Genomic DNA, 24,653 nt, shown 5'->3' with positions numbered 1-24,653 from the left:
TTCTGACCATCTCTTTCTCTCACAGCCATCTCATACCTTACAACACTGTTTTGAAATAAGTGGATGGATGTGGATGCTAACACTGAACAACTACTGAGGTTACAAGAGGTCAAGATAGCTTATCTTTGGTCATAAGACCATATGACTTTGCCTTGTTTGACTCGATAGGACGATCCATTGTCACGGTGTCTCTTGTGGATTAAAATTTCTTGGAACAGACTATACAACATAGAGTGTGGGTATCCTTTCAAAGGAATAGTTCTGCATTTACTTTAATGGTGAACAGTCCTTCTTTATCTGGAGAGGACCTTTTGCAACCAAACTTTGGAAAGGATGCATTTTTAAGAGGAAGAGAGGAAGGGGATACCTGCCCAGCTAGCTATGTTATCCAACTCGAGTCTATGATAATACTAGTTATAAGACCTAACATTTATTCAGACTTTACTGCATACCAGACATTGTGCAAAACACTGAACATACATTATCACTTAATCTTCCATCAGCCCGGGGGGCTCTCTTTTACATACGTCCATTTTATACAGCCTCTGAGTCTTAGAAGATTTGCTGCCTTGCCCAAGGTGAATGGCGAATAGGTGGCAGAACCCAGGTCCGCCTGACTCTAAGCCCTGTGCCGCCAGCCATTCCACATACTGCCTCCGACACTGGTATGTCTCCTGTCACAGGCAGATCATACTGGAATCCTGTACTATGTTCTAAATAATTGAAACGATGTGACCAGAAAATGGTAGCTAACTTATATAGCAGACCCAACTGAAGTAATTCAAACATAAAAATGACCTCTTGGCATTTGATTATCTTTTACCTTAGACGTTGATAAACCAAACTGTTCCCTTAGGACGACATTTCTGTCCAGCAAAGCATTTCTCTTGCCAAAGTATAATTTTGTTGGCTACATCTATCTCCTCCAAGCCCTGGAATCAGACCTAAGCTAGTAAATTGTGCTGTCCTGGCAAGACGCTTGTCCTCCAGGGGATTGTATCAGGCTAAAGTAATACATCATGTTGCTTCCCACTCTGTTGGCCCATTTCTCCAAAGAGTCCTAAAACGGTAATGTTTCTGCTCTGAATCGCTAGTTTTCTTGTTCCTAGGCCTTGTGTTTTAGCTTCCTGATCTTAGAGATAGAGGTGGACTAAACAGCACTATTTTTACACCTGCCCTTGAGTTGAGGGTTTCCAAAAGAAGGGAGTGCTTAAAGAAAGGGGAAGCCCCATAGATCTTTGCTTCATTCTTTTCAGACCCACAGATACACAAACACTGACTTGATTGGGTGATGAGAAGAGTTTGGTCTTTTGGAGTTGTGGGGATTTAGTAGCTGAGAAAGAGTTACTGAGTGATGGGGGTGGGGGTGGGTCAAATAGGGCCAAGATTCCTAGAAAAGATGACCTTGTCCAACTGAGAAGTAGTGGGACCAGCAAACGCCAGCAGTTAAAATTTAACATAGGCCAAAATGAAATCAATGCCTAAATGTGATAGGTTTTTCAGAAAAGTTCATGACATGTAGTTCATAGAAGAGAGGACATTTTCTCAGTGTTCACTTTTACAGATGCTAAAGGTCGATCCTACTTGGAAAGATCCTTCTGCCAAAAAGCAGAAATGTATGGAGTCCAGTAGCAACATTTAAGGCAGGGAATATATAGATATTTTAGAAAAACTTCCTCAAAAACAATCCTAATTTCAAAGTGTCTGACAGTAGCCTTGATACTGATGGTAACTCACTAGACTCCTTGACACGTTTAAGTGTGTGTTATTCTAACTGCATAATGAGGTGCCTAGTTTCTAGTAGTGAAAGCCTCTTTCCGTATCTTTACTGAGCACGTGACAACATAGATCTTAATAATTGTTTTCACTCGTGTGATTTCCACAGAAATTTTTTAAAGGTAAAATATTGACGCATCAAAAGGGCTTTAAACTAAATGCCAATCCTACAAATTCAGAAACTATCAACCCAACAATGTATTACATTTGAATTTGGATAAATAGTCTTATCACAATTTTCCTCATTTTAGGAATTAACAAAAGGAGTCTAGTTTTCCCTGTGAAGCCATGAAATGTGTAAAAAGTGTTGGGAGGTGATTCTCACTCTTCCAACAAATGAAAATAACAATTAAAATGCTAAAATAGAAGTAACTTTAAGATTGCTCCTATTTCACTCAACTTTCCTAGAGTATACCATCCAAAGTTATGTCAGCTGAATGATTTTTTTAAAGGATTTTGTTTATTTATTTGAGAGAGAGTGATACAGTGAGAGAGAGAGAAAGAGTGAAGAGAGCACAAGCAGAGGGGTGAGTGGAGTGGGGAGGGTGAATCAGGCTCCCACTGAGCAGGGAGCCCTGTTGGGTTTTATGTGGGGCTCGATCCCAAGATCATGATGTGAGCCAAAGGCAGACGCTTAATTAACTGTGCCACCCAGGTGCCTCAGATATTTTTTATTAGACAGGGTGGCCCATGGGGAAACATTGCCCTAAAAAATTAGTTATTCTGAGTTACTCTAAACTTGTCAACATGTTTGGAGGTTTGGGATAAATAGTTGGTATAAGGAATCTAATTTTCTGGCTTCTATAGATTCTTATTGTAGTATTTAATTTTGAGATCAATCCTCAGTTAATCAAAGTTAAATGGAAGTAGTTTCTTATTACTTAATAACCGCATCCATGTTTTCTATCAAACACATAATTGTGAATTTTCTAGAAATAGCCAACTTGAATTGTCTTACTTCTTTTTTTCTGCCTTCAAAATATGATTGACTTCAGAACCTACTCCTGTTCGCAATTTCTAAAGAACAGTTTTACTCCTCAGAACCAAAAGAGTAGCAAGTTGTGTCTTCAGAACTGGCTATTTCCCTCTTTGCAAAATATTTGCATTTTTCGTTGTTTAGCGATTCTTCAAATCAGGGTCTCCTCTTTCCACTGATGGGGTTAAAATAATTAAAGTTTTCCTCAATGAAATAGAAAGTTTCAAAGGAAATCAAAATTGAGTACAGCATCCCAATTGCATTTCAAGAAACCTATAACACAAGCATATATAGTGCCAGTAGAGGTAGTACCATCTCCTCCAGTAATGAACAACTAGAATTCTTTGTTCTAGCAGTGATGATCCCAGTTTAATCTCAGCATTACACCTTCTCCTTCAGAGATGGAGGGAAGCAAGTTGCTTGCATCTATGACAAAATGTGAGACTCAGCTAATTGGTGTGGTTTTGATGATGCCACAATTCTGCCCAAAACCCTTGTAACTAGCAAGTTTGCCCTGAAGATTATTGAATTACTCCACTGACCATGCATTATTTAAAGGGAAGTGCTATTATTATAGAAGCCAGCTGCTTCACCATTGGAATTCTGTCTGTTGGCCAACTTTCAAGATGCAGCACTGCACTGTGACTATGCATTATGTCTACTCATTGTGGAGTCAAAGCCTAGGTTAGGTGGTGGCCAACTTTTCTGCTAAGCAATATTTGGTGTGCATGCGTTGGAGCAAAACTACTGACAAAATAAATATATAAATATATAAAATTTTCAAAGTCAATACTGTCAGCAAGAAAAATTCTGTGAAATTTTATACATGTCTGTCTGTTCATGCTAATGGTCCCTTCATAACGCCAGTACCACGGAACTCTGGGACTACACCTACTTGCAGAAAGGACTATCCTTTTTCTATTCTATTCCTTTTGTAGTAGTTTCAAGTGAAGAAAAATATTTTATGCCTCTTGGAGAACTCAAGTAAAAATAGAAAAAAATATTTTCACTTTCTAAGTTAAAAAATATTTGAACCTCTTTCTTGAAGACAAAGTAAGTAGCTTCCAGCCATACTGAATATTTGGCCTAGATGGGTTTTCTCCTCCATTTCTTTACTCGTAACAGAATCTCTGAAATAGACAGGTCTATGGCAGTCGTACACTGTGCAGAATACAGGAATATACACCTAAGATCTCTGGCGGGTGTTCATAAAGACTTTGCTTCACTGTTTCTAGCAATGGGAAGTTCATTACCTTTAAAAGAAATTTGTCCCATTTTTAATACTTTTCAAGTACAAATTGTTAGGATTTTTTTTTCTTATATGAAGGCAATATTTGTTTCCCATTCACCTACCAATTCTGACTCTGCCCACAGAAGCAGAATTACATAGTTCCTAATGAGGAGTTTTTAAAGGCAAGGATAGAACAATTCATTATATCTCATTTAAAAATTAATCATAGGGGTGCCTGGGTGGCTCTGCAGTTCAGTGTCTTCCTTCGGCTCAGGGTATGATCCTGGAGTCCTAGGATCAAGTCCCACATCGGGCTACCTTCATGGAACCTGCTTCTCCCTCTGCCTATGTCTCTGCCTCTCTCTCTCCATGTCCCTCATGAATAAATAATAAAATCTTTAAAAATAATTTAAAAATATACAAAAAATAATAAAAATCAATCATAAAGACAAGAGGAATAATTTACAGGTTGTTAAAAATCCCCATTTTTCTCAAAATTGATACTGGAGGAAATGAATTTACAGCCTTTCTATTAAGTTACATTGTTTCAGACTTCTAGTTTCAGCCCATAGCAACAAATGTCTATATTTTGGTTCTAGAAAAAAAGTAATATGAGTGTACTGGTGGTAGGAATGCAAAATGGTGCAGCCACTATGGAAAATGGTATGGAGGTTCCTCAAGAAATTAAAAATAAGTTTATCATGTAATCTAGGAATTCCACTTCTGGGTATTTATCTGAAAAAAAATGAAACACTAGTTTGGAAAGATTATGTGCACCTCTAAGCCCATTGCATTGCAACATTATTTATAATAGCCAATATATGGAGGCAACCTAAGTGTCCATCAATAGATGATTTTTTTTTAAAGTGTGGTATATAGTACATACAATGGAATATTACTCAACCATAGAAAACAATGAAATTTTGCCATTTGTAGCAACATCGATAGACCTAGAGGTATCACACTAAGTGAAATAAATCAGATAGATAAAGACAGATAACACGATTTCACTTATATGTGGAATCTAAAAAACAAAACAAATGAACAAACAAAAGAGAAACAGCCTCATAGATACAGAAAACAATATGGTGGTTGCCAGAGGGGAAGGCTGGAGGATGGGCAAAATAAGGGAAGGGGATTAAAAGATACAAACTTCCAGTTATAAAATAAATGAAAAACAAGGAGACAATGTGCAACACAGGGTTTATTTTATTTTTTTTAATTTTTATTTATGTATGATAGTCACAGAGAGAGAGAGAGAGGCAGAGACATAGGCAGAAGGAGAAGCAGGCTCCATGCACCGGGAGCCTGACGTGGGATTTGATCCCGGGTCTCCAGGATCGCGCCCTGGGCCAAAGGCAGGTGCCAAACCACTGCGCCACCCAGGGATCCCAACACAGGGTTTATAACAGCTTTGTATGGTGAAAGATGGTAGCTATATTTATCATGGGGATCATTTCTTAATGTATATAAATGTTGAATCGCTATATTGTGCACCTAAAACTAATATAATAGTCATATTATAGTAATATGTCAACTAAACTTCACATTTGTACACATATTATAGTAGAATGTCAACTGCACTTCAATTAATAAAGAAAGAATGAATATGAGGCACTCGAAGATAAAGGACGAAACTTTGATCTTCAACTGTGGCCTCTTGATTAGTAAGAAATGATTTGTTTTTGTTGTTACATGTCCTATGTAGAACCAGAAATCAAGTCTATAGGACATTTCAAAGGGTGAATTACACTTTAAAAGGCAATATGTAAATATTTGTTATATTCATATATTCCCAATGAAGTACAATTAGTCCATTGTAGATACCATGAATAGACAAAGAAAAACATTTCTCTAGCATTATGGTCGCTAGAGATAACCAGTAGTTACTTGTTATGGTAAAATCCAAGTCTGTTTACCACCATTCAACAATATTAAAAAGGAATAGATGAACATAAGGTAAACTTTCTTTATGGAGCATTACAGAAAAGTCCTAAATTTCTGTTCATAAATTCATTGCTCTATGGACTGAAAAAGCACAGCTATTTTATAGACTGAGCCATGTCAAACTCTGAGCTCATCTAAGAAAGATGACAAAGCAGATGCCCAGTGTGGGTCTTTTTTTTTTTTTTTTTTCTGCTCTGATGATTACTTTCTACTTCATAAAAGGAAATAGATGTGTGGTGAGTTTCATGGCTATTGACAGTTGTCAAGAAGGGAATATGCAGTACATAGTGTTTTCTGCCTTCCCAAGACTAAGGTTGCTGTCCTCCTCCAGAAGGAAGATTACAGTAGAGATGCATGAAATGGAAATGCTAAAGAGGTCCTGAAGTTACAAAACCTATCCCTCTCCATCTTCAACTCATAAGCATGAATTTTGAAATGGGTTGTTTCTGAGTTAGCCAAGGTTGGATGTTTTTGGAACCACCTTTACTACCCCACCTCTAAAACATCAAACTACTAATCTATACTATACAACAACAACAAAAAAAATCCCAATTATGTCTCATTAAGAAGTTTATAGTTTCAACAGAGAGCAGCCATTACCTGTGGTAGACAACAGGGAGAGCTCAAAGTAGGCTGAGTCACCTTCTCCCCACCCGAAGAGAAAAACCAAAGTGTATCAGCTACTCGTAACTGGCTGACCCCTTCAACCTCTTGAAATAACCACTTAGCAAAAAGTATGTAGAAGTCCTTTGTGGATTACAAAGAACCATGTAAGCCTATTTGTGCCTTTCCTCTAATTTATAGTCCCAGGAAAAGACTATAAAAACAAAAAAACATTGTTTACATTGCCCAAGGGACTGGCCAAGTCTCAGCTTGCCAGGGCCCGGCTGGCGAACAGAACGAGAGTCTTCTGCACGTGGATCCTCCAATGGCAAGTGAAAACACTACTAAGTCTTCAATTGGGGCCAGCTGCCTAGTCCCTCCCAAACCCCTCAACTATGAGGCACCCACAGGGTTTGCCCCTAAGCGAGAAAGTAGACCCCACCCAAAGAGACCACAAATGAACCCTCACTGAATTACTGCCCCCAGCTGCCCTAAGAATGACAATAAACCTGCCTTATGGGGAGGAAGGATCCCCAGGCTCCTGTGCCAAACATCAGGAAAACATTTGGGTTTGTAGAGGATGCCATGAATGGTTGGCCCTTCAAGCAGTGAAGCAGCCAAACTAGTTTGGTAGCAGGCCATTTCCATGGGTCTGATCTTCCCAACCAGGGAGTTCAAAATATACATGGGGATTTTGACTTTCAGAACACCATTCCCAACAATAGTGTCATTATTATACAAACGTAAGACTTTTTATTTAAAATATGACATTGTCTTCTGTGTCAGGAATAAAGACTGAACATATGCCAGATTGATTAGTTGGATTCTTCTGGATCAGTGGTTCACAAATTTTCCTCCATGAAGGCTGAATATCAGTGCAGAAGACCAGGCCCTGCACCTCCCAAGGGAGATGAGAGATGAGAGAGATGAGAGAAAGCCAAGATCCAGTCTCCCAGCCTTCGCCTGAGCCAGAGCAGTTTCACTTCTGTCTGCTTTATCGATTGGTGTATAAGCAAAGTTTGGTTTAACAGAAGTTCTACTTTGACAAAAAGTTTACAAAGAACTCAGGTGCTTTTCAAGTTCCTATGACAAGTTCACGTAAGCTTGTTTTGCCCTCTCTTTTTAATTCTAGAGCCAGGAAAATTGTGTCCGAATCAAAACAATAAGAAATAAAACTAAACCAAAACCTACTTGCCAAGTAAAGAGGTCTAATTGATTTGCAAATATCAAAAGAAATGGGACTCATGATGTGCCTCTGGGCAATGAGACTCACACGAAGGATTGACATTTAGCTCATTCTCTCTCTCAGGGTAGTAGCTATTCCATGAGAAAACAGAATCAATTGTTCTGTTCTCTCTACGGTGATAGAGGAGGAAGGCCCATTACACTAGTATTGTTATCAATCTCAAGTTCCAAAGCATCTGGATGCAGTTAATATGAAAGCTGCTTCTTCACAGACTCTATAAGACCCTAGAAAAGGGTGCTCAGAGGAAGTGAACCAACATTTATTTAGGACCTGCTCCATATCAAATGATGTTCTAAGTACTTTTCTTTATCTTTATCTTTTCTTTATGATTATCTCATGCAATCCTCAAAGAATCCTTATAAGGAAGACATTATTAACCTACTTTACAAATGGGTAAACTGGGGCCCAGAAGGTTTAAATGACTTGTCCATAATTACAGAACATGCAGGGATAGATCTGACCTTGAATCCTGGTTCCACCCCTTACTGCATGAATGACTTGCTTTAAGTCGTTCTGGGCCTGTTTTCACATCAGTAAAATGAGGAGCCCTTTCCAGGCTTAAAATTCCTTTGATACTCAACCTGATGTTATAATGGAAGCAGTTAAGCAAAAGAGCAAACACTTGAGCCATCCTGAGCATAAAAACTAGGCAGATTTGCTAAAAAGATGAAAAAAACTTAACACATGATCTTCATTTAATTAACTAAGCGAATATATAAGGAAAGACTCAGTTTGGGTGTAGACGAGATCCTTGACAACAGGTTTCTGAGAACTCAAGAATTAACACAAAATCCCCAGTGCACAAGTTAGTGCTAAGGCATGTGGGGCAGAGTCCAGAGCCACACTGGGATCCAGAAGGATTTGTGGGGCCAGGAATTGTTGGGGAAGCTTCAAGGAAGAGATTGGGATGTGTAGGTTGACCAGCTGTGGGGAGAAGAGAGGCTTCCGGGGTTGGGTGGAACTGTGGAGGTAGCATATTCCCCTCTAAAGCCAGGCCACCTTGTGTTTGATTTGCACAGACAAGCCCACAGGGTACGGCTCCAGCAGTCGGAGGGCACCTCAGACAGGCATCGTGGATGAGTGCTGCTTCCGGAGCTGTGATCTGAGGAGGCTAGAGATGTACTGTGCACCCCTCAAGCCTGCCAAGTCTGCCCGCTCGGTCCGTGCCCAGCGCCACACTGACATGCCCAAGGCTCAGAAGGTAAGCTAGCTGGCGGGGAAGGATCCACCATCCTCAAGACATTGAAGTGTCTTCTATCTGTGGGGAGGCCAAATAGGAATTACGGCCAATATCCTGGCTCACAGGTCGGAAAGACACCGTCCTCACTTCAGAGCTCCATCCCTCTGGTCACTCCACATTGTAGATTCTCCTTTCCACTCCTCTGGACGATCTGATACCAGAAGACAATGGAGAACAGTCACTAAACATGAGCTTTGGTATCAGACAAAACTGAAGTCCAGTTGCCAACTGAGAGCCCTTGACCAAGTAACATAACCTATCCAAACCTGTTTCATCAGTAAAATTGGGATAATAATACCTACCACATCAACTTGTTTTCAGAATTAATAAATACACATGCAATTCTTTCCGCATCCTGCACGAAGTAACTGTTGGACAAGTGTTAACATCTTTCATAATTGTAATTAATAACAAGGCATGCAACTTTTTTCAAGTCCTAGTAATCTGTGAAGGTGCAAAGAAAAAAGTATATGCTAAAATGGGAATTATTTGAAATTCACATTCAATGGCAAACTTAATTAAAGAAAAAAAACACTAAACATAGAAATTTCTGTTTGGCTATAAGAATAACCTAGAAATTTCTAATGACTAAAATCCATAGGTGTCTTTTTCTAAAACCTAGACTTCAAATGAACCTTAGAGCTACTATTTATGCCATCAAAAGTACATAAATTATCTGATGCATATTAGTCACTTGATAAATTTTGTTGTAAGAGTGAATACATGAATGAACAAATGAATAGAAGTGATTTGGTGATTTAGATTTTAGTCCTGAAGTAGCAAAAATGAAACTGAAGAGTAGGGGGTAAGTGAAGGAGAAAAAAAAAGTAAGGAAGGGTGGGTAAGGAGAGCAAAGCCCAAGGAGCTCCCCTTTGGGACACTGTTTAAAAAACCATAAACCAAAAACAAAAACAAAACTGTGGTTTTAATCTCTGGAGCCAAAGTTAGCTAGCATTGTGCAGAGAGCATAAGAGAAACCTAGAAGCTCACAGTGACATATTTGCTGCTTCCTGGTCCTACACTGCTGCCAAGCTGGGGGGAGGACTCAGGAGCTCAGCGGAGATGTGACCCCCAGGGAGCCACCATGAATGATGGAAAGGGGCTGGGAGGGGATCGCAGTAGCCCGGGCGGGGGCTAGTCAGGGAGCAAGCACCACAGTAGCAGCATAAGTGAATGTGGTTGAGAAGTGTGCTTGGGGGGATAAAGGCAGGGTAGTTCTTTCTGTTCCCCGGTGACCACTGCCTCACAATGTCTAGCGGGGGTGGGGGGGTGGGAGGGGTCAGAGATGAGTCCTAAGGTTCTAGAAGTTTGTGTCTTGTGACTGAGGCCTTAGCCATCCCTCCACCACCAATGCTGTCTCCTGTAGCACATGAAGCCCAGGCATTCCCGGCGGACGCAAAGGCTCTGTTTTCTGGGACACCCAGGGAGCCACCTGTTCTCAATGCAATTATTTTTGTGATGTTTGCAGTATCATCCCCCATCTACCACCAAGAGAATGAAGTCTCAGAGGAGAAGGAAAGGTGGGCCAAAGAAACGCCCAGGAGGGGAACAGAAGGTGGGGACGGAAGCAAGTCAGCAGATGAAAGGAAAGAAGAAAGAGCAGAGAAGGGAGACTGGAGCTAGAAACTGAACGCAGAGGCAAGAAAGGAAACTGGAGGAGAGAAGGACTAAGCAGACAGAGGCAAGGACGATGGGAGAGAAGCAGACAGCGATAAAGAAAAGTGGGAAGTGCTATAGAGGAATGAAGAACGGTAGGCGTGGTGGAGCTAGATGGTGCATGTGATGGAAAGAGGTGGAAGCTGCTGTAGAATGTGGCTAACAAATATGGAGAGGATGGAAAAGACCAATGTAATGCCCAAGGAAGCCCAGAGAAAAAAAAGTGGCAAGAATGAAAGAAGGAACACAAATTATGAAAGAGGCAAATAAGACACTACATTCCCCTCCCTGCTAAAAAAAAAAAATAAGAGTAAAAGAATTAAGATTTAAAAAAAAATCAAGATTTTTTATATGCATTTTAAAGTTCTGTGTGAAGCTATTGTAGAACTGCCCATGTCAATATATGTCCATAGTTAAATATTAGCCCCAAATTCTCAGCAAGACTGAATTGTGTCACAGAAGTTCCCAGATTTCCTTTCCTGTGGTGTCACTGGAGGCTGGGTTTCTTAGTCAAGTGCATGTTCAGGCCAAAGGGCACTCAGTGTTTGCTTAAAGGCCTGTGGGGCCAGTGAGGTAACCTGGAAGAAGAGGTCATTGATCCTTTCCTTTTTATTTTTGCACTTTGGAATCAGATATAAAAGATGCATTTGTCTGCTTAGGGTTGTGCTAACAATGTACCACAGACTGGGTGGCTTAAGCAACAGATATTTTCACACATTTCTGGAAGTTGGAAGTCCAGATGAAGGGGTTGACCTCATTTTAACTAAACTACCTCAGCCAACACCTTAACTCCAAATAGGACACATTTTGGGTACTGGGAGTCAGGCCTTGAATGTATGAACAGCTGAGGAGAGGCATGGTTCAGTCCATAACTGTCTGACTACTGTCTTCTGATGCCATCTGCTATGAAAACTCTGTCTGTCTGTCTGTCTCTCTCTCTCTCTCACACACACACAGACACGAATCTAGGTCAGATATGACATCCTGTGAGTTTCTGTTCCATGGAAACACTAGGACAAAAAGCCTGTGAAACTGATTGGTTCAATCCCTTCATTTTAAAGACAAGAATACTGAGAACCATAGAAGGGTGAAGGCACGCTTGAGTTCCAAGCTACACTCCTTCTGGCCAGCAGAGAAAAGCACACATAATCAACATGGACTGAGAAAGAATTCTGAAAGGAAAAGTCAGGGCAGAAATACACAGCACACGAAATCTTCCATTAGCTTACTATTTTTCCACCAGAAGGAAGGAAGGAAGGGCATGAATGAGAGCAAGGGGCTGGATTTCCCTGAAGGTAAAAACAAAACAAAAACAAAACAAAACAAAACAAAAAGCTAAGTAGAACCACAGAATTTAGGTCTTCTAAATCTTTTCCTTCAGCTTCTTTGATCTAACTAGTAGGGTTGGAGTCTTCATAGATATAAAACAAAAATTGTCAAGATCATCCAAATTATGAACTATAGGAGCTGAGAGAGGGTGTAAGAGAGAAGTGGTTAGCCAAGCACATGACAACACTTGTGGTGAGAAGATGACTAAACCAACAGTGAAGCATTTCATCCAAATCACCTACTCTGAAGATGTCATGGTATAAATGAACCTCCTTTCTGCCTGGTCCTTCATGCCTCTGCTGGCTTTCTACTTCAGGATCATCCTTCCTCTGTGGTGCACTGAAAAATATAATAAATATAACATAATGTAACATAACAGGCCATGTCCAAGGCTCAGCCCAGGAGGAAAAGTTCTAGTCAGATACATGTCAAGCCCCAGATGGGAGCTGAGCCACTTCTGCTGTGATTCCAAAAGCCTGGCCTGTCTGAATAGACCAGGGTAGGCTGGCATCTAAGCCCACCTAGTCAGCCACCTAATTCAGGAGATGCTGAGTTATTCCACTAAGATATCATGCTTTGAGACCAGCTCAGAAGTGAGCTGATGCTTGCTGTGACCACCACCTTAGAGTGGTTTGCAAATACAGATGACTCTTCAAGTTCCACAGAAGAACTAACAACTCATGTCCCATGGAAAGGTTCCTCAGAGGATTATCTCTCTTCCCATTGTTGACTGAGTAAATGCCAATTATGACTGAAAGCTTTGGATAAACTATAATTATACTCTACAATAAATTTCATTCAAAAGGAGTGAGGCAAAGACTTTAAAAGAAAAACAAAAGAATGGAACCTCCTAGTTAAAGAATGCTTGACTCTCACGCTATGGATTAAAATAATTTCTTTTTGGAATGGGTTTTATTGGCTCTAAAGCAGTCACCTTGAATGCCTACATATGGTTTCTGAAGGATATGAATTGACTAAATGGGAAGAACCTATTATTATTGTCTTTCCATCTCTTCCTCTCTAGTGTCAATGCTAAGCACCCAGTGATACATGTAATGCTAGATGGACAGGTGGACAGATGGATGGCTGGATAAAAACAGATGGACAAAAAAGTGAGAGAGGCAGCTGAATAGTGGTAAAGAAGACCATAAAAATAAGTAGCAGTGCCGAGATGAATGATTCCTCTCGTCCTTGCATGAGACAGCGAGACAAAGGCAGAGTAAAAAAGGAAGCAAAGGAGTTGTACTGACACAGCCTTGCGTGTTTTGAACTTCCTTCTAGAGCTTACACAGAAAGCATTCAAGGACTTACTGAGAAAGGTGGCCACGGATTGAATAGTCCTTTATAGTGAATGTTGTACACTTATTGCTCTCCCCAATGCTTTCTTAAAGTAGGCAGAGTATTCATCATCATTTAGAATTCTTTTGTTTCTACCATTTCTCTTGGGGCAAATTGATGACCAGCTGCAAAACTAAAGGGAAGATGGAAGGAATCATGATCCTGAAGTAAAATCGTCAAAAAATACCTTTATGGAGCACCTACAATGTGCCAAATTGTAGAAAAATATCTTTATTGAACACCTACAGTGCACCAACCTCTGCACAAGGCATGAAGGGGAATCCTAAAATAGATTGAAGAGGGAGGAAAATATAGCAGTTAAGAACACAGATGCTAGAGCCACACTGCCCAGGTTCAAATCCCGACTCTCACTCACTGGTTGTATGACCAAGGCAAATCATGACATTTATGTGTGCCTTGGTTTTCTCATCTGTCAAACAAGGGTGCTAACTGATGATACTTCCTAGGGTTGTGAGGGATTCACTGAGATAACATCTATATAAATGTGTATGGGAGCGTGTGTGTACAAACACATATTATATTGCTTAAAATGGTTCTTGGCATATGGTAATCACCTTTAGAGTTTTAGTTACATTATTTTATCTAGTTCTGAAAATTAGAGCCATCTGAAACAAACGTAAAAAATCGATCTCTTCAAGGGGAAGCGAGTCTTGTATTGTCACCAAAACCTTCAAAGCCACGTTTGCCAGTGCTTTTTGGTGAGGTGGTAGCCAGGTTTCAAGCAGATGATAGAAGAGGACTCAGTGACCTTAGAGTCCTTCCAACCCAGAGAACCCCAGTTCTATGAATAATTCCATCTTAAATGGAAGCTCAGTTCTCCCATGTGAGGAACCGTTAACTTTTATTTCAAGGTCACAGAATGAACTTTCAGAAAGAAAAACCACCATTTTTCTCAACCAGTTAGAATCAAATGTAATATGTGTTTTCATTTCATGGTGCCTGAGGAAAATTTAATTGTAGCATGAACTCCAGCTCTTACTAGTTTTAAGTAAAATTGCCAAAATAAATAGAAATGTGGGATATTTCCGGGCTCACACAGCTTCCGGGACATTTCAGTTACTAGGGCTGCCGATCCAGTGCCTTTCACAAGCATTTGATCTTCTTTCAAACATCTCTTGAAAACAAACAAAACCTCATACAGCTTCGAATGTGTGTGCTGTTGGGATGTAAGGGTGGAAAAAGAGGCAAAAAAAAAAAAAAGAGTCCTCAAAGAGCCCCTCCTCCCTCCCTCCACCCCTTGACCACCTCCCTCCCGCCAACCACCAACAGGAAATAGTTTTCTAAGTAATGCATTTTGCAATTTCTTCAGACCCTGAGCATTCATCCATGGGGAAAGATGAGGTCCATTCTCTTTACTTGTCTGTGTGATGGGAATAAGGCCTTTTACTCTTTAATAGGTAATAGGGAACTGACTTTTAATCCAAGGGCAAAGTTGACAGTTGGAAGTTAAAGTGGAAGCCCTTGGTAGCAATAAGATAAATTGTTTGAGATGAAGCAGAATGTCCCTTTATGGGGTTAGGGGTTTGGGGTAAATCATTTTCCAAAATTATAGGTAGATACAACTTCTTGGTTTTTCTTTCAATGAAGAATTCCTCAGGTTTGTATGCTCAACAAAATGGCTAAAAGCCCAGCAACTGGTTCCTATGAAAATCAGTGACAGTCTTTATTGACCTAAGCAAGACAAGTCCACTTATAAAGAAGGGGCAGGTGAGGTTGGCAAAGGTTCTTCAGGGGCCACTAAACTTCTAGGTTGAAATCAGCTTCTCCGTCCTCAGGGTGCTAACTGAAATGTGAGCACCTTGCCCTGATGTCCACAGGTTTGGGGTTCATCTTTGATGGGACCCTTTAATGCCTTTACTGCTACTTCCCTTTTATCCAGCAACCAAAGGAGGTTATTTAGAAATACTGACTTATGCTTAAACTCAAAAAGAGAGAAATAGGAATTGAGAACATCAAGGAAATTACATGAAATGTGGGACAATGGGCCTGTGAGTCCATAACTGGTACTTCTAACAAGCAGCCAGGAAAGTTCTCACCATATATTAGAGACACAATTACAGATCTGATGGGCTAAATAAGTAACAAGAGCTGGAAAACATTTCTGAAAAATTTCTATCTTTATTTTATTTACTAATGTGGTTACAGGTTTAAGACCCATTGGTCAGGAAACTGACTCTTGAAAAGTAGAAGTTTGATAGAAATAAGAATGTTAAAGAAGCATACAACTAATTTTTATTCTAAATGCCCTTGCTGGTAATTTAAAATCTGTAATTAACTACAGAAAATAGTTTTGAGGAGAAAGGGATTCTTTTCTCTATTTTCACATTGTGTGTGTGTGTGTGTGTGTGTGTGCAGTTTTGTGTTCTAGGATTCTTGCAACCACCTGTGATTTGGAGTGAATCACTTTCAAAATTATAGGTAAATACAATTTCTTGGCTTTTCTTTCAGTAAAGGCAAACTCTTATGTGAAAACTAATCACCATTCAAGAGAAATCACATTATTCTTTCGTCTTTTCAAAGGTTTAGTCCTAAGTTAAATATTCAGGAAACAACGGGAACATTATTGAAGTGCCAGAAAGAAGTTGGTTTTCTTTCTATTGTATCTTCTTCTAAGGATCCATGGGTTTCAACTACCTCCAATCTCATCTACAGAGGTAGAAAGAATGGCTCCGTAGGTTAGAAAACAGAAACTTTCACATAGAACCAGTCTGCAACTTTAGAAACCTTGAGGTCTAATTCTTGACCCAGCACAATCAAAGGTCAGTTGCATCCAGCCTGTCTTCATTCCAGCAAGCCCTGCCCCTACTTCTATCAGAGAATGGGCATTGTTAAGAGCAAGACCTATGAAAGGCTGAGCAGGATGGCAATTCTTCTGCCTCATGAAGTAACCCTAGAGTTCCCAGTGAGAGACCAAGAGATTTTACATCAAACCCAAGCTGACCAAATGGCCTAATCTTCTAAGATGGGATTCACATGCCAGAAGTTTTTATAAAATTCTGTGTAAAATATATAAACACTTGTATGGAGCTTTCTGCCTGGCCAGCTCCAAGAGGTCAAGCGATCAAAGACTAAGCATCTCTGCCACCTGTGAAAATATGATGTGCTCTTTTCACAACTGTAGCTAACAATCATAGTAAGACAAAATTACCAAATGATGTGGTGCCAGTCCACAGCAGGTTGATGGCTGCTTAAGGATTCCCAATCAGCTGACTGTCGCAGACTTGAGAGTATGCCATATTTATGCTATGGTGTGAGTGTGGTATGACTGAGTAGTTCATGAGGCATTGCAGGATTAGAAAATCAGAGAAGCATAAATGAATCAATAAAGACAGCATCATTACTGTTACTTCCTCAATATCTGTTGACTTAGGCCACTGTTGGATGCTCTGGTGGGTCTGTCTGTAAACAATGACATTTATTTTCTTCTTCAAGTGAGTATTAGGATGGAGGTAGAAACAATTCTGATTTCTAAAAACTGTATATGCACATGAATTGTTCTTGTGCCATTTTCTGTCTTGGAAAAGCTCTGGTTGGCACCCTGTGTGTTTACTTTTATATGCTGAAAGTCTCCCATCAACCTCAAACAGATGCAAATCACTTTAACTTGTCATAGTGTTATTTTGTTCATCCTAAAAGTTCAGACAAGCCTTCCAAACTTCCAAAATTTCTCTCAATTCAGCAAGGAGGAATATTTAGAACACAGCCTTTGAGTGTTGTGCCCAGATGTGTCATACACACAAAGAATGAGTGGAGGTGGCCTTTCCTACTGATCCTGTGAACTCATCACTACAACGTTGAAATGACACCAAAAGGTACAACCCTGGGCCTCACATCTCCTCAGAACATTGTAATGTGAATTGCTGCATACACTACTTTCAGGACCCCAGCATAAGTTGTACGACAGAGGAAACAAAGGCCTTTTGGAGGCTGGAGAGAGAGAAAAAAATAATAATAATCAAATCCAGTTTTTAGGTAAAAATGTACTGAATCTTTACCACATTATCAGTGAAATTGCTAGAATGTGGTGTTTCACTTTTTAAAATACCACAATAGTTGAACCTTTCAGCAATTCCAAAATCAACTCCCTCTGGGAAAGATAGTGGGCTTAAATTTATATATATATATATATATATATATATATATATATATATCACAGACACAAACAGCTAACTGAACAAGCTGCCCATAAAATCAACAGTCTAAGCAACCTGAACCCTGAAGTGTTTTACAACATCCTTCAAGACTATTAAAGGCAACCTAAATACCTCTTGTCAACAAGGGAAAATACCCCTCAGCACTTTTTTTCCCCTTTTCTTTTTCTTTTTTTCTCTCCAGGCTTTTAAACAACTTTGGTAGTGATTTCTTACATCACAGACAGAAATATCTGAGATAGAGTCAGGTGGTATCCTTTGAAGAGTAAGAAAGTTGCTAAATCAGGATAATCCTCGAGGAATTACAGGACAAATATAAATTCCCTAAATCCTAGGGATTCCTAGGGATACACCAGTCACTAGAAGAAAAAAAAAAAAAAAAGAAAGAAAAAAAAAAGAGGTATACATCTGCTATCCCAGCACTGAAGGGAGTACTGAGTACCCAGTAAGTCAATATTCCCTTTCTCCAGCCAGGGAAAGGTCAACACCCTTCAATGGGATGTGCTTTGACCACATCAATTATAAAAAGGGCAGTGGGCAGTAAGAATAGGTGGTATTTGTTAAACACACACTTGTGGTGAGGATTATACTGAATTATTTCAGTTAATCTTCATCTTTAGCCTGTAGGATAAGTACTACGATTATCCCCATTGTACCGATCTAAAAACTTGGGCTGAGTAAGGCTAAATGTCTTGCCATGGTCTTGCTCTAACAAGTGGTCAGACCAGAATCTAAACTCAAGATGGACTCCAGGGCGTTAGCCATGAACTGCACTCTTTCTTCTGCATTTTTTCGCATATGTGTCTTGTACTATCATCCACTGATTGTAAGTTCCAAAACAGGAGGGGCCTCCGTAGTATGTGTCCCCACAGAGAACACGGCAGGAGGTAGGAAGCTGAGGCGAGGAGGCTAAACTCTGTTCTACTAACTGTAGGAAAATTTAAACAATTTGACAAGCATTTCCTGGTTTGCTCCATTTGTCCAAAGCACCATGAGTCTGGGGAAGATCCAGAGTTGAAGGAAACATGTTATCTCTCCTCAAGGAGCTTACTTTTCAGTGGGGACACACAGACATAATTCACTCTACTGCATGCACCTCAATGCTCTAACAAAGATAGAGGCAGAGTGGACTTTGAGAGCATAAAGGTCTACAGAGATGGATGTTGCTAATAAATGAGCTCATAAAATGAATCAAAAGCAAGGGCCCTTGAAACAGTAGGCTCACACACAACTATGCCAGGTCAAGTGTGTAAGGATGATCACATGTTCCCATAACAGCATTATGAGGTGGGTGTGCTTACCCCCGTCTTTTACTTTACAGAAGAGGAAATAGGAGCAAACAATGTTGTGATTGTCAAAGTCCCTTAATTCCTGTGTGGGGAGGTGGGATCCTAACCAAGTGTATAAACCCAGGTCTTTGGGGGAACAGAGATGGGACTGGGTTACATGAGCAGGATTTTATTAGGGACAAATACCTGTGAGGAAGGAAACTGGGGAGGAACCAGGAAGTCTGGGCAGACCATCAGAACACAGTGCAAGTGAAGGACCCCAAGTGAAGGAGAAGGGCAGGGGGAGAGAGTGTTGGGTGGAAGTGTCTCGAACTGCTTTACAGTCTAAGGAAGAGTGCAGAAAAGGCCCTGGGGGTCCTTGAACCAAAAGTATGCCAAGAAAGGAGTCTTGCATGTCCCAGGAATGGGTCTACCTTGTGTCCCCACCATGCTCAGTCTTGGAATTGGGGGTGCCAGCTCTGGGCCACTCCCCATGGCCAGAGAAGAGGGTCATACTGGAAAAAAATGGCCATTCCCACTGTAACCGCAGAAATGGTAGGATGAGGTAATTTCTAGGAAAAAAGTAAGAGGCTGAGCAGACCGACATTACATCCAAACTGTATACCTTTTACTTTGTTAAGAGGCAACCATCACACCAGGAAAACAAGTCTCTTGAAATGTGCACCTTTGTGGCTTTAAAAGTCACATCCCAAAGCGCTGAGTAGATTGCAGGACACTTACTTTCTTGGCTCCTGGAGATGAAAGGCTGACCCAACTCTCCTGGAATTTGAACTTGTGATTCCCTCAAGTAAAGAAATATCAAAGATGATACTGAAATATCTAAATTGTCCTCCACAATCTCATGTGTCTCCAGGCCAAATCAAGCAAAATAGCTAGAGCACATCCTTTCTGGCAGGTAAAGAGCTGATACCTGGGCGATCTTTCCAATTATCTGCTCTCCTTTTCCCCCCCATTTTGCCCTTTTTGGGCAAAGGTCAATGCTGAGTTAGGACTTTATGGGATATAGTAGGCTGCTAATATTCTGTACTGGACATTATTTTCCCACCATTTTTATAGGGTGCCAGGCTTTTCTTAGACTTTGTGTCATACAATACTTACTTGTTTGGAGTAGTTGAGATGGAAACATAATCTATTGAAAACATCACTGCTTCCTCTCTGAATTTTTTTAAAGATTTTATTTATTTACTCATGAGAGACAGAGAGAGAGAGAAAGAGAGAGAGGCAGAGACACAGGCAGAGGGAGAAGCAGGCTTCATGCAGGAAGCCTAACATGGGACTCAATCCGGGTCTCCAGGATTAAGGCCCTGGGCTGAAGGCAGCGCTAAACCGCTGAGCCACCAGGGCTGCCCTTCCTCTCTGAATTTAAAGAGACTATTATCATTCTTCTTTTAGATACTATTTTTCGAGCCAAAATCTCATAAAGATGGGCAGGGGAAAAAAAGAAAGGCTTATAATATCCACAGGGTTAGCTTTGGCTAACTTGATACTCTGCTACTAGATTCCTATGATTAACAATATAAATGAGGCCCAGCTCACACTGGTAAGGGAGGACACCCCCTTGCCCTCTAAACAAGCATCTAACACTGTCTAGGATTATGGGCAGCTTATAATATTGTCAATAATGATAATAATAATCATTATTCCAATATTATTGGAAAGATATTTGGACCTTGGAGTACCCAATAATGTTTTATCTTTTGGGGAAGCCATATGGTAGAATGGCTAACTGGTGAGCTCCAGGATCAGAGGAAACTGGCACAAATCCCAACCACGGTCACATCTTCCCTGTAAGAAATTAGGAAAGTTGGCTTTTCTAAGCTTCAGATTCCTTAAAGGTAAAATGAGCAAGACACAGTATCCACCTCCAAGTGAACTAGGAGAATTAATTAAGAAAAATACGTGCAACTAACATGCATAATATAGAGCCCAGGTGCTAAGCCATAGAAGTATCTTATTAACATAATAAACTGTCTTATTATTAGTCCTAGATCTATCAGTTTGTTCCTATGTGACCTCAAGCAAGTCACCAAATCTTAGCAAGCATGAGATTATAAATAAAACTGATGCAGGGATCCCTGGGTGGCGCAGCGGCTGGGCGCCTGCCTTTGGCCCAGGGCGCGATCCTGGAGACCCAGGATCGAATCCCACGTCGGGCTCCCTGCATGGAGCCTGCTTCTCCCTCTGCCTGTGTCTCTGCCTCTCTTTCTCTCTCTCTCTCTCTGTGACTATCATTAAAAAAAAAAAAAAAAAAAAAAAACTGATGCAAATAATATCACCTACTGGAGATTACTGTGTAAACTATGAAGTGTCTACAAATGTTAATCAAGGTTATTGTTACTGCCATTGTTATTCACACTCAGTGATCCATTTCTTTTTTAAGATTTTATTTATTTATTCATGAGAGACACAGAGAGAGAGGCAGAGGGAGAAGCAGGCTCCCTGTGGTGAGCCCAATGCGAGACTCGATCCCAGGACCTCAGGATCACGACCTGAGCCAGAGGCAGATGCTCAACTGCTGAGCCACCCAGGTGCCCCTCTTGGTGATCTTTTTAATCAAAAAGTTTGTGGATTGCTTTCATTTGTAAAGTGAGGAGCTAGGATAAAAGTCAAGAGACAATGGAAGGATATGTATATCATGTAATAATCCAGGGCATTTTCCAGCTTCCTAAATTGTGTGCATGGTACACATGTACCATGTACATGGTATACATGTACATATGTATATCGCAAATTAAGACCTTCTGGAACTTATTCCCTATTATGAGTTGGTCAACATTTCCCTTGGAGTGATAAATTTCCTCAACCAACCTGAGCAAGCTAGAGGACCAGCTGTTTTTCTTTTTTTTTTCTTAAATAATCTTACCTTCCCTGGTGTCAATAGGAAACAGTATTTACTCACTACTGTTTTCCTTTCAAAAATCTGTCTAGTTGCATACTAGAAACAGTTTCAGCTGGTTTGTTTGTCTTGGACAAGCTGTTGAAGTGAAAAGTTTTTGCTTGGCTGAATGTGGGACAGTTTCATAACGCTTCAAGAAGTGCACTGAAGGTGGGTGCCAGCTCCGGCTGCTTCTAACATGCCTCCACTTGCTGCCCATTGTCGAGGGTGGCCAGCGTAATTAAATTAAGACAATGAGCAAAGCAACAGATGCGACTGAGACCAAATCCCTGAGTGCTTTTGTTTTGTCACTGTCATTGTCTGCAACAAAGAAGTCACATGTGAGAGCCTGGGAAGGGAGCCAAATGCAAACCAGACAACATCCCAGCTGGTTTTGAATGGCCTCCACCTTACGCGTGTGTGCATGGGAACCATGCTACTTGGCGCAGTGTCTGTCGACTCAAGTGAGCTTCTGCCCATGGCTCTGCTGCAAGGTCGAAACAGACCCACAAGAAATAGGCCAGAGGATCTCTGTGCTCACTGACACTTTACACCTCTGCCATCCAGAGAAAAGAAGAATTTCTCTGTTGGGGAAAAGGATAAGATCCATGCGCTTGACCAATCTGACTTCAGTCCTTTGACTTACAGCCCTCATGAATTTGGAGAGGGATATATAGAATAAATATAACCTGAGTTTTTTTCTTCTGTAAATCTGGGATTAATTTGGCTTGAGAGAAAGACTAGAGATTAAATACTTCATCTTTTAGTTTGTTACTATTTCATTCTTGAGCATTTTCCAAGTGTAAGCATCATTAGGATTCTTAAGTCTTCTTTTTCTAGGCTAGTATGCCTGTTAAAGCGAAAAGAAGGCAAACTCAGATTAGCATATTTTTTAGATCTGTTATTTGATTTGATTAGTAGTTTGATAGTTTGATTATCCTTAATAATAGCCATTGGTGGGGGTTTTGATGAGCCACATACCATCTGCAGGATCCATTGCATATCGAACAGAAAAGTTTCAAGGTGTTTAGGACAATAGTGAGCCTACTATATAGCCCTATTTGTCTTTCTTCCATTTTTCAGGAGAACTCCTTTAAGAAAGAAGAATAGCATATAAAATTGGAAATACAAATTTACTGGTAGCTTAAGAGTAGGTGCTTTAACAGCAACAAATGCATGTTCAGTGGACGTAGTAAAATTGTATGGTATCTGGGGGGAAAGTGCCAGGATTTTAAAACAGATGCATTTCAAGCTATCCTATACAAATACCAAACTTCTTCCCACAACCTTTTCTCAATGGCCACTGAGCTATGTTTATTTTGATAAACATATCTATACAATAACACTATCTTCCTTCTATTTAATAAATATAGGATATTGACCGTCAATTTCCAAAGTGCTACTAGCTTTTTTGAAGGACTCGGTGATAACTTGAATGTTCCAGGTAGAGCTGATAAAAATAGGTGTAAGAAAAATTACCAAATCCCTCTGGGCCCTGGCCAATAGATATTATTTCCAGGGATTGTAGCTGGTTCTGTCCCAGCTTCTCACACACTGTAGGTTTTGGTGTGAGCAATCTCCAGGGTCCCTTACAATGACCTCTGGGTTCCTAAGAATGCTTGGGTTAAGAGGTCATTAGCCAGAAGGGAAGAATTTAGAGATTCCAGCCGCCATAGTGAGAACTCTTATTTTTGGTCATGATGAAAACATGTTTGGGGTTAAAAAGGTATACTGTGAATTCTTGAACCTCACACTGTAACAAACAGTTATCGGTTATACATAATAGTTACTATTATTACTAAGGTCCTTCTGGCTCAAGGTGAAACCAAGAGAAGCAGCACCTAATTTCTATGCACGCAGATGCCATGTCCTCCCAGATTAAATTCACATCTTCTTATTCATCTAAATAAACTTTGCTACATAAATATATTCAAGGAAAAATAATAACTATAGGAAAAGTATGATCACGCACTGTTAAAGGGCCTATTATAGTTATTCATTAAATTCATTCTGTAGCTATTTATTGAGCAACTGCAATATTCCAGGCATTGTTTTAGACACAAGGATATAACAGTGAACAGACTGATTTCTACTACATGGAGCTTCTATTCTAAGCAAAACTTAATATGCCTTGGACAACAGCATTGCTTGCTGATAAGTGAATGGTAGCACCAAAATAAGGAACCCAGGTAGTCTAGGAATGGTTACTTTCCAATGAAGATGAAATTATAATAATAATGAGTAAATAATAATAATGATAAATAGCTAATACTTATGTAGTGCTTACCATGTGTCAGACCTATTATAAGTCTTCTTAGGTACTACTTCTTTAACTCTTAATCCTACAAAGTAGGAACTATTATTATACTAGTTTATAGATAAAATTGAGACATAAGAGATTGCCACTTTCACAAGTTTACATAACTAAAACTGAAAAAGTCAGGATTGGAACCCAGCTCAGTATGTCTATGATTTTACAGATTCTAAGTCAATCATTAAATTTCCCAATCTTCTACTTCTAAAAACTCTCCCTCTCTCCATAGGAGAAAGAGAAAAAAAATAAAAAGAAAGATCTCCTTTTTTATAAAAATCAAACCAAAACAAAATGCAATAAAATAACAGAGGATGATCCCAGAATGTGTTCCTTTCTTTCTTTTTTTTTTTTTTTTTTTCTCTTTTTTCTCCCCTCTCAGTAGGAAAAGATGCCACAGGACAGGATTCTGAATTTTTCAAAGTCTCCTTCCTGTCAACAAATCTGTGACAGCAACAGATGAATAGAAACATATTTCTGTGTGATTATAAAACAATCTCATGACACCCTCAGGGGCACATAAAAGTAGCCTGAGTAAGATTTGACTAAATTAAAAGCTAAAGGCCCATCTACTTACATATGTCTTTCTTAGAAAAAAGCTATCTATGAGATTGACTAATGAGACATAAAATATGAGACCCCATGTTAGAACTGGTTGGGGGGG

At 40.0% G+C, this 24,653-nt stretch overlaps 1 protein-coding gene and 1 long non-coding RNA gene across 18 annotated transcripts in view; one reads left to right on the top strand and one right to left on the bottom strand.

Annotated features, from left to right (window-relative positions):
- IGF1 (insulin like growth factor 1) overlaps positions 1–24,653 on the top strand; it is a 78,996-nt gene that overhangs the window by 47,720 nt on the left and 6,623 nt on the right. For 2 of the 5 annotated variants that reach the window (XM_072773372.1, XM_072773373.1), the window contains exon 3: positions 8,799–8,980. In XM_072773372.1, the coding sequence (XP_072629473.1) occupies positions 8,799–8,980 (182 nt within the window). Of the gene's footprint in view, positions 1–8,798; positions 8,981–10,487; positions 15,695–24,653 lie in introns of those variants that run through there. The other 3 variants (XM_072773371.1, XM_072773370.1, XM_072773369.1) reach the window with 3 other exon arrangements.
- The window catches only part of LOC140602986 (uncharacterized), a 118,819-nt gene continuing 102,622 nt past the window's right edge, over positions 8,457–24,653 (bottom strand). For 10 of the 13 annotated variants that reach the window (XR_012006006.1, XR_012006001.1, XR_012006004.1 and 7 more), the window contains 3 exons: positions 13,316–13,475; positions 12,247–12,343; positions 8,457–9,170 (listed from right to left, as the gene is read on the bottom strand). This is a non-coding gene — a long non-coding RNA (uncharacterized lncRNA). Of the gene's footprint in view, positions 9,171–12,242; positions 12,344–13,315; positions 13,476–24,653 lie in introns of all 13 variants that reach the window. The other 3 variants (XR_012006003.1, XR_012006005.1, XR_012005997.1) reach the window with 3 other exon arrangements.

Source organism: Canis lupus, chromosome 13, assembly GCF_048164855.1.
Source record: "Canis lupus baileyi chromosome 13, mCanLup2.hap1, whole genome shotgun sequence".
Taxonomy (NCBI): Eukaryota; Metazoa; Chordata; class Mammalia; order Carnivora; family Canidae; genus Canis; species Canis lupus.
This window is presented reverse-complemented; position numbering and strand designations above follow the sequence as displayed.